This window comes from Boleophthalmus pectinirostris, unplaced genomic scaffold (assembly GCF_026225935.1).
Source record: "Boleophthalmus pectinirostris isolate CB_2022bp ecotype Guang Dong unplaced genomic scaffold, ASM2622593v1 HiC_scaffold_2, whole genome shotgun sequence".
In the NCBI taxonomy this organism is placed as follows: Eukaryota; Metazoa; Chordata; class Actinopteri; order Gobiiformes; family Gobiidae; genus Boleophthalmus; species Boleophthalmus pectinirostris.
The window spans coordinates 26,214,124-26,225,034 of record NW_026571152.1 but is presented as its reverse complement, the minus strand read 5'-3'; the positions used below and the strand labels follow the sequence as shown (position 1 = coordinate 26,225,034).

The 10,911-nt window shown below is 39.1% G+C and overlaps 1 protein-coding gene across 1 annotated transcript; it reads right to left on the bottom strand.

Annotated features, from left to right (window-relative positions):
• Positions 1-1,580: 1,580 nt before the first annotated feature.
• klhdc4 (kelch domain containing 4) lies at positions 1,581-7,299 on the bottom strand. Its single transcript, XM_020935161.2, has 13 exons — positions 7,095-7,299; positions 6,924-7,015; positions 6,377-6,455; positions 6,182-6,280; positions 5,590-5,726; positions 4,956-5,048; positions 4,286-4,448; positions 4,133-4,211; positions 3,359-3,567; positions 2,835-3,054; positions 2,237-2,425; positions 2,063-2,170; positions 1,581-1,855 (listed from the first exon to the last, which is right to left on the bottom strand). Exons 1-13 carry the CDS (start codon positions 7,194-7,196, stop codon positions 1,683-1,685), a joined length of 1,743 nt encoding a protein of 580 aa, XP_020790820.1. The 5' UTR covers positions 7,197-7,299; the 3' UTR covers positions 1,581-1,682.
• Between the last annotated feature and the right edge of the window lie 3,612 nt (positions 7,300-10,911).

Sequence of the window (10,911 nt, the reverse complement as noted above, 5' to 3'; positions counted from 1 at the left end):
ACTTGGGCTTCCTTGCACTGTTGGGAGATTGTTTTACAGATCATTAGCAATGATGGTTCACTGATAAAGGCCACAGTACAGTCACAGGAAAAGCAAAAATCAGAGAACATCATGACAAATTAATTTAATACCTTTTTAAATGTCCCATATTACAAAAAATTGACTCCTGTGAGCTTTGAGCCATGTTAAAAATGTTATGTTTTCAAAAACATAGCTGGAGTTGAGCTTAAAATATATTGTTGTAAGTTGATATAGTAATTATTGTGACAGGCCTAGTTTTATAACTTAAAGGGACCATACTACACTATGTTCTGATCTGTTATAATGTTGTTTCTTCATCATAAACATACCTGGAGTTGTGTGTTTAATACACAAACCCTGTACATTTAGGCTGAGTTTTTCTCTCTGACAGAAGTGCCCACACTGAACAAAAGGTAAAAGGTAGTTGTTCTGACTTGACTACCACTATGACATCACAAGGTGGAAAAGTGGAATGTTTTGAGCTTTGGAGATGTATAGAGACTAAGAATAAAGGATTACACAAACATGTGTGAATGAAACAAAACACAACCCCAGACATGTTTTAGATGAGGTAAGAACATAACATGGCTAAAAGCTCAAAAGAAATTTTGTGTAATATATAGAACCTTTAAATATTGGCCAGTTGTTTACATAGAATATAGATTACATAGGTACAACTCTATGTAATCTACATAGTACAGATACAGGTGCATATTAAAGATGAATAACAGTGGTATAAAAAAAGACTAATGCATTTATTGTAATTATAGAGGGCTATTATTACAGCCTCAGGTACTTTTGCCACGTTGACCTTCAAATTGCCGGACTCCACTTTGCACTTAATCATTTAGTTGGAATATAATTGGCAATATTTAAAAGCCCCTTCATAAATGAGGATGTCTGGAGTATTCGTTGAGCTTCTACTGCGCTGACGTATCTCTGACGATTACGCTCTATGCCCCCTCACGTCAGCTGCAATCCAAAAAAATATCTGTCTTTAGTTATTTATAAAATCGTCTCTTTTTATGTCCCGCTGTTGAAATAAAAAGGGGTTTGCAACAAAAGAGGGAAGAGCCTCATTTTCATCCATCTCTGTTCCTCCTAAATTATTCATCTCTCTCTCTCATCCTGGATCGGCGCTGATGGGGGATAAAATAGGTCACTGAGGGATAGGCTGCCTGACTGATGTCTTCCCTGACACACTGTGCACTACTCCACTCCTTCCCAGCATCCTTCTCTCCTCGTCCTTATCCTTACTCCACTGCGGTGGCTGTCTGTCTGTATCTTTAGTTTGCTCAGCTCTCAGACAGATGGGAGAGCTCTACATTTGTATCCTTCTGCAGCTGATTCTTGGGCTGCTCAATGACTGAGAAAAACAGGGGAGTGGTTAAGAAAGAGGTTGAGGACTGAGTTTGTTACAATCATCAAAGTAGAACTGACACCAACTTACACTAACCAATGCTAGCCAAACATTTTTGAACTTTTTTATGTCACAAACATTTAAAAGATCATTAAAACTCTGGGTTTTAAAGTTGTCAAGAAAAATGTAAACTATGACATTGTTACTTTTAGTAGTAGTTTTATGAAAATTGCACTTTTACTGAACATTACAGTAAAAACATATGTATACATTTTCACTCTGAAATTATGTTTAACAGTTATTATTGGTCTTCATAGAAGACTTTGGCCATGGCCATGGCTACTTTAGCCACCTTCTTGTCTTTTGTATCTGGGCCCATGTTGGCACGTGCCAGGCCCACCCAGTACTGCTCTGTACGGGCCTGATAGTCTGTGACCGTCTCCCCCTCCTGAATCGCGGGGTGCTCATCTTCATCTGAAAATAAAATAAGAAAATCACATTTTAAAAGATGGGTTGCTTCATATAACAAGTTGTTTTTGAAAGCTAGGACACTGTCAATAAATCATTTAAATCAATATAGCAATGGGTCAACCCAGAGGAGCGGTGGAAACATCGCACTCTCTAAAGCTGACTACACAAATCTACACTCAAAAATCCTATGCCAAGTGAAAAGCAACGTGCCTTCCTCCTCACTGTCCTCCTCAGACTCCTCTTCCTCTCCAGCTGCTCCTTTGGCCTCCTCCTCTTCATCATCTTCAGACTCCGACTCTTCCAGCCACTCCTGTGTTTCTGTGGAGCAGAATCTCAGTCATTTGAACACTCTCTCTCCATTTTCATTTAAAGATGAAAACTCACTGGGGTCCATCTCCACCAGCACCTCCCACTGGTCCATCTTGTGGAGGTCCAGGCTGTACATGTCATTGAGGGTGAACTGTCGGTCGCCCACCTCAAACATCCCTCCGTACAGGAAAAGCTTCCCCTGACGCACAGTTGCCAAGGCACTGGACCTCGCACACGGCTCGATCAGTGGAGCAGAGGCACCTTCTATAAAAGATCATCAGTATAAAAGTTGCATTGTGTAACTTTTCTGGTAAAAGGTCCATCAAATACTTTTCTCCATAAAGATTATTATTTGTTATTGCTTTGTCTGGAATATTTCACAGTATGGCATTAAATATTTCTATCTTCATGGAGACCAAACCAGGCCAAGTTACAGGTCAGATCTGTGGAGAGGCGACCCCGCTCACAGTCAGAATGTCTGTTTTTCTCTGTATTTTTGAGCTATAAAACAACCTGTAATTGAATAAATGTAAAGTAGAGCTGTTAAGTGTTGGAACATTCCAGAAAGAGCAATGACATATCCATAGAAACAAGCAGATGACAAACCCACAACCAAAAAGAAAAGTTAGACAGTGCACCAAAACCATAATATTAGTTTGAATGTGTATCACACCTTCCTCCTCCTCCTCTTCTTCCTCATCTTCCTCTTCCTCCTCGTCCTGAGCTCCAGGGAGAACCTCTTTGATGGTCATCACAGTCCCATCTTCAGTCACAATCTCTTTGATGACCTCAGTGGGGCCTTGAGGTGCCGTCTCCTCCTCCTCCTCCTTTTCAGGCCCCTCAGGTCCACCTTTCTTTCCTCTCCGTCGCTTCTTCTTCTCTGTTTTGTTCCCCTAAAAATACAGTCAAATAAAGTCAAACAAAAACACTTAAAGACATTAATGTGAATACATGTATTTTGAACATTTTATCATAAAATTGTAGGAAAATCAATATTGGAAATCTACCTGTTATTAATAATACAGTGAAGCAGCAGGCCTTCCTTCTACAACATTATTACAGTCACCTCTACAATAGATAACGTTAGGCCTTTCTACAGTAAAGTTAGTTGAGCTGTGTCTCATTTTGTAATTTAAAAAGTGGTTTTAAAATGTACTACAGTGGAATCACATATCTGAAGTTTAAAACTCAATATACCCTGAGAACTCCAGGGAACCAGCGATTTTTCACTGTGTCGTACAGATACAGGTCATTATAGAAGTCGCCCTCTAGCGTCTCATCTTCTTCCTCATCACAGACACCTCCAAAGAGCACTGCTCTCCCGGCTGGACCCACCGCCATGGAGAAGCCTGAGCGGACTGGGGGTTTGTTACCAGAGGGGTTAACCCGGGACCAGCTCCACTTCTCTATGTGACAGCGAAAAAAATTATCAAATTACAATGCTTAAAGGTCCTATATTATGCCAAATTGACTCTTGTAGACTTAAGGTTACATTAGAATGTTGTTTCCTCATCACAAACATACCTGGAGTTGTGTTTTTTGTTTCATTCACACATGTTTGAGTAAATGTTTATTATTAGTTTGTCTACATCTTAAGCTCTGAACTCTCTGTTCCACCTTGTGATGTCATGCAGCAGTAGATTTCAAGTTAACAGCTCCTTTGATTGGCAATTCCAGGTCTGAATTTATCCAAATGACTCTAGTGAAGTCGTGTGTAGTTTAAGAACACAGTGGAGCACTTCCTGTATTATCACGTGACATCACAAGGTGGAACAGGAGTGTTTACTGTTTGAAAGAAGAACATAGCCTAAATATGCAGGATTTGTGTGTTAAACATGTGTGAATGAACAAAAAAAAACACAACTCCAGTATGTTTGTGATGAGGAAACACCAATTTTAACATAGATCAGAAAATAATATAATATAAGCCCTTTAACTGTGATACTTTTTAAACCAACAGGGCAAACATACCTTGCGCTTCTTTACCATCTCGTTTTAGAATAAACATGTCTGAATGGATGGTCCCCTTCTCAACATCCTTTTTCACTCTCTATAATAAAAAAGTGTGAATAAAATGTGCGCAAAGTCCATATAATACATACTATTAAATGGGCAATTACACACCACTTTAGAGTATCCTCCATAGATAATAACCCCTGAACCATCTGGTGTGGAAGTCATCTGACAAGCTGAACGTGGAGAGGGGCCAGAACCAGACACTGACAGACGGGACCAGGTGAAAGTTTCCAGGGAGAATGAGTACACATCATTGTAGTAGATGAAGTCCCTTAAATTCAAATACGCAACATGAATTACACTGGTTTGCAGGTCTGTATTTACAATCAGAATCACTAATAAATATGTGTGTTTTTTAAGTATTTGTAATAAAAATTGACAGTAAAAATGTGGTTAAAGAGAGACAGTTTAATTTATTAAAGGTGCACTGTGTAACTTTTTTGGTTGAGGGTACTTGTCTCCATGGAGATGTTAATGCTTTATTTTTACTTTACTGAGTATGGTATTTAACAAATTTGTCTTGAATTTATTTAACTACAGGTGTTATTTATTGGTTAAAAATATCTTAAAAAACATCCACTCTTCCTGTGAATGAGGACGACTCTCCACAGATCTAACCTGTAATTTGATTTGCAAGTCTCCATGTAGATTCATAAATTTATGGCTATACTGTGGAACATTCAAGGCACAACCCCATGGAGACAAACAGGTGACGGACCCTCTACCAAACAAGTTACACAGTGCACCTTTTTAAGTAATATTTCAAATAATTGTTTACCTAGTGCTTTCATGGAATCCTCCAAACACCAGAAGCTGTTTCTTACTGAGCACCATTCTGTGACCACTGCGTCCCGATGGACCCCCCGGAGCCCTGCAGAAAATGAGCGAATACTAACTTTTGAACTAAGGGTGAGTCTAAAGGTCCTATATTACACAAAACTGACTCTTGTGAACTTTAAGTCATGTTATAATGTTGTTACCTCATCAAAAACAAAAAAGAGTTTTCTTTAGTGTCATTCACACGTTTGAGAAATCCTGGTTTCTAGTCTGTCTTCATCTGCAAAGCTCAAAATGTTCTGTCCTACCTTGTGATGTTCCACCTTGTGTTTTCAATTAACAGGTACCGTTTACCTTTAGTACAGTAGCGATTGGAAATTCCAAAGATTGAAACCCAAATCCAAATAATTCTAGTGAAGGTGTATGAAAAACACAGTGGAGCACTTCCTGTATTACCACAAGATGTGAAGTGAAGGTGAACAATATGCAGGGTTTGTGTGTTAAACATGTGTGAATGAAACAATACACAACTCCAGATATGTTTGTTATGAGGAAAAAACATTATAACATGAATTTAAAAAGTAGCCTAATATGGTCCCTTTAATATATTTATACTACTCATACCAAGTACATACTTAATGTTCTCCCATGTACTTGTTGCCAGGTGCAGAACCCACAAGTCTTTGTAGTGGTAAAACTGTTCTCCATTTGGTGAAGCAAACTCTCCTCCAAATATCCAGAGCTGGCCCCCACCCTGAGGCACCACTACAGCCTGATGAAGAGGGCGAAATTACCAAAACAATATCACAAAGATCATTATTAAACTAGACCATGTAAAAGTAGGCCTGCCACAATAATTACTATATCAACTTATCGTTCCATACAACATATTTTGGGTCTCAATATTTATCATAGGTAGTTTTTCTTTGCAAAGTGGGGAGGTTTAAGTTATTTTACTTGTAATATAAGATTTAAGCTGTAGAGGGTTTAATAAATCACTCTTATGCCTACTTATTGGTTCATTCTGGTATTTATTTGTTGCAGCTCAGGCCTTATGATGATACTGTCTAGTTAAAATGGGTTTGCTGAGATTTATTTGCTTTATTTTAATCTTAATCGGTGGCATAAAATAGTTTCAATATTATTGCTTATCATAATATTTCTAGCAAAATATCATACTACAAAAGTTGTTACCGTGACAGGCCTATGTACAAGACCAATATTTACCTGGTGAGCACAGCGTGGAGGGGGAGGGTTGGGTATCTCTGATTTAACCCAGGTATTCTTTTTGATGTTGTAGAAAAATAGGTCATTGTACAAGTACGTCTGTAAGGAACAAAAACAAAAAATACAAGTGTCTAAAAACTACTCTGAGAAAAAAAAAAGTTTGAACAATAGAAGAGGGTAGCTTGATGACTGTACCTTTCTTCCATTAAAATATTCTCCCCCAAACAAGATTAGTTCATCTTTCTCTGGGTGAGCATTTAAAGATGCGTTAAGCCTAGAAACAGAAAATACAGTATTACAACACACAACTTTTAGGTTATAGTAGAAAATATGCATTTACAGTATTGTTAAAGGCCCTATATTACAGAAAATTTACTGTTGTGAGATTTTAAAGTGTTTCATATATAAAGTTAGTATGGTATAGTATTATTAGCTGGAATTCTACAAATGACTCACCGCATGACATCACAAGGTGGAACAAAGAGTTTTCGGCTTGAGAGAAGAACTTGTATGTTCATATGTTATATATATCTATGTTTGTGTGTTAAACATGGGTGAATGAAACAAAACACAAGCCCAGGTCTGTGTTTAATGACAACAAACATTAAAACATAGACCAGAAAACAGCATAATATGGACCCTTTAACTATTACCGTGCCTAAAGGAGGATTGTCATCTTCACTGTTGAATAAGTGAGTTTAGATTAAAAAACATTTTCATTATAATTAGCTCCTCTCCTCACCTTGGTGATGGAGGTGGACATGTTGTCTCTGTAACCTGTGTTTTCTTTGCATCAAGACTTTGGAACTCAGCAATAAGAGCCTCCAGGTCTTCCTGTAGATATAGCAACATTGAGTATTGCATAATTAATATTATTTTGACATTTGCATTTCAGTTAACGTGTTAAACTCGCCTCTTCTCGTTTGGACCTCTTGGACACTTTCTTCTCCATCTTGGCCGCTGTCTTTTCAGCTCCTTTAGCTTTGCTTTCTTTTTTGTTTCCTTTTTTTCCCATGACTGCAGTTTTATGAAAGCAACTTTTTTAACTTTTTTAAGTAAATCAGATATATGAGTATCACATGGACTCCTCTCTAAACACACACATGCTGCTCTCGCTTCCTCTGTGAGAAAAGAAACACTTCCGGCAACAAAAGAGGCCGCACCAGCTGTCAGTAGAATACCGCCCTCTAGCGTCCTGGTTAATATATAACAACCTTACACTAAATGGACTGTATGTGACTACAGTAAGTTATTGCAGAAAGACAAAACAAACATATAAATAAACAAATAAGTAAATGATCATAGCATAAAACGCTTTTTTTTTTTTTTTTATCAGTTTTTATAGCAGCAAAGGGTCTGTCCGACATATAGGCCTACAGGCTGGTCTCATAATGAGTGTATTCACCTTGAGTAACCCTTGTGTAGCTGTAACCCCATGCCACTTAAGCTGAGAGTGTTTTGTGCAGTTATGTCAGATGTATTAATAATGGTAGAGTTTACGTTTTACATTTCACACATGAGTTCAGAGTTGTTGAACATGTGGTTTGGACACACGTGCTCATTTATCTTAAAGTGATGTGGAATGTCACAGAGACCGACAGTCACTAATGAACAAAAAATAAAATACTGACATCTCAATATGACTTTTAGAGAAATACCTCTGTAGGGCCCCTTGTGTTCAACAGCACATGCACTTTTAAGCGACATTACCTCTTATCACCAGTAGAGGGCATCCCTGTGTTTCTTTATTGGCTACATAGTAATACCAAAAACTGTAGGTTAGACTATTTAAAAGGTGCAATATGTAACTTTTCTGGTGGCGTGTCCATCACCTGCTTGTTTCAACAAAAGGTTTTGCTTTGTCTAATGTTTCACAGTAGGTTATGTTGCCCTAAAAGGGCAAAAGACCTTAACTTGCCAGAGTGTAAAACTGAGAAAAATAATTTCAAAGTTTCTGTTTTGTCCAGAAAAAAGTGTAAAAGGTAGGGCTCCCAAAATGTGACAACTATAATAACGATAATGAAGAAATGGATCTTTTACCCTTATTTGGCAGTTACTGTACTCAAAAATAAGGAGTAGTGAAAAGGCAAAAGGCAAAACTGACATGATCATTATTTGCTTGATTTTCACCAGGCTTCCATCCATTATAAGAACACCTCACCAAGGTCAAGTCATCACAGTGTTTGTCTGAAATGATATAGAAGACCTTTGGATTTCCAATTTGTGCTAATCATGATTGTGCGGTGACACTTACACAGTTAAACAGTTTAAAGTTAAAGTTTAAGTTTAAAGTTAAAGCTTAAGTTAAACAGACAGACACGTTACTTTGCAGTACAGTATGAATAAATACACCAAATACTTTCACATTAAAAGATAATTTAAGTATAATTGAGTACAAAGGTATATTTATTAAATGTGTTAAGACTCTGTGCCAAGGCAATAAAATGTATTTATTAACTAAATCACTAAACAGACACAGTTACTGCCTTTTGCCTTTGCACCACTCCTTATTTTTGGCTCATGATACAAAGGCAGAGTACAGGAACTGCCAAATAAGGATCAAAGGTAAATTTTGAACTCAATATTTTTCACGATATTTATTTGCCCACGATATTTAATGACATTAACTAATTTTTGACCAAACATGATGTTACGGCATTCTGCTTATGTAGGGCAGTACAGTATGAGATATGTTTCTATTTATGTTTCTGGAGTCACCTGCTTATCTCCATGGAAACAGATATGCTATTTTACGGAACATTCCAAGCAAAACAGCATCTCCATGTAGAATATAAGAACTTGGCTCCATCACTAGAAAGCATATAGTGTTGCTTTAATACAGAATATGTATCTAATGAAAGCTCACTGAATAGTCAATAAACAGATAGAAGTGTGCTATCACGCAAAATATTTTTTATCACAAATTGTCCCTATCTAAAAATCATGTTTCTATTATAGCTGCCATCTGTCATCGTATTGTGATATTAATTTTCCTTTCCCTGGGCTTTCAAACACAAAGCCCACAGACAAATAAGAACAGCCTTCATCACTGACTTCAGCACATGACTGTAGTGTGTCCTTTCTGCTGATGCTAACCCTAGAGCAGTGTGGACTACAGTGTCTGAATGAGCTACAGGCTTATTTTTGTACATTTTAAAACATTGGGTGTGCATCAATAATAATAGTGCAGTGTTCACAAGGATAATTGAAAAGTCTGTTTGAGCTGCACCTCAAGCTCTCAGTCACGCATGGATCACACGCTCTCCTCCTGCTGCTGTTGGCATTTGGGGAATTTTGAATATTTTTTTGCATTCTTTACATTTATTCAACTTTCTTTAGTTCAATTTATTTATCAAATTGATGGTTCTTAACATCACATCATTGAGAGAGGTCTGAATGTTCCCTCTGCTACCCAAATAGTGTGATAGTCAAAATACTATTAAAGGATGTTTATAAATGTATTTAACATTTACATATACCCTTTCAATGTGCTTATGGAGGTCACTCATGAAGTAACAATTTTCTGTTTTCTTGCTGTCACCAACTATAAAGTCTGTTGGAGTTCTTGAAAAACCGTTAAAGTTTTGCATAATTATTCAGCATCTTTCACAGCCAGGATTAGCTCCCTGAACCCCTTTGTTGAGGGCTACAGAGGACATTGAAACAGTGGCCTAGACCATCTCAACTGGTGTCTCTCGATGTAAGTTTTTTATTTACATAGTGTTTTTTCACAGACATTTGTCACAAAGACGCTTTGCAGAGCATTATTCATTCACTCTAGACCAGGTGGTGGTAAGCTAATATTGTAGCCACAGCTGCCCTGGGGCAGACTGACAGAGGCGTGGCTGCCATGCCAATCGGTGCCACCAGTCCCTCTGACCACCACTATCACTCACTCACACACCACTTTCATATTAGGCAATGTGGGTGAAGTGCTTTGCCTAAGGACACAACAACTGGCGCCCCACTTTGGCACCTTATTTTCCCAGCGGTCTCCCATCCAAGAACTAACCAGGCCCCGGCCTTACTTAACAAACCATATGTGGGTGTGGAAGAGAAGAAGCTCTCTATCTCTAAGGAGGTGCAGAGGAAATAGTATAGGTTTGTAAGCATTTCATTTTTGTAAAGGGAAATGTTGGGGTGATGTTGCTTAGGATTTAAATGCAGAGTGCTGAGGTTTAGTTTGGAGCTGGTTGTCCATCCATCCATCCATTTTCGTCCGCTTATCCGGGGCCGGGTCGCGGGGGGAGCAGCCTAAGCAGGGACTCCCAGACTTCCTTCACCCCAGACACGTCCTCCAGCTCCTCCGGGGGGACCCCGAGGCGTTCCCAGGCCAGCCGAGAGACATAGTCCCTCCAGCGTGTCCTGGGTCTTCCCCGGGGCCTCCTCCCGGCGGGACATGCCCGGAACACCTCCCGAGGGAGGCGCCCAGGAGGCATCCGGAACAGATGCCCGAGCCACCTCAACTGGCTCCTCTCGACGTGGAGGAGCAGCGGCTCTACTCCGAGCTCCTCCCGTGTGACTGAGCTCCTCACCCTATCTCTAAGGGAGCGCCCAGCCACCCTGCGGAGGAAACTCATTTCGAGCGCTTGTATCCGCGATCTCGTCCTTTCGGTCACTACCCAGAGCTCATGACCATAGGTGAGAGTAGGAACGAAGACTGACCGGTAAATCGAGAGCTTCGCCTTTCGACTCAGCTCCCTCTTCACCACAACGGTCTGATACAGCGA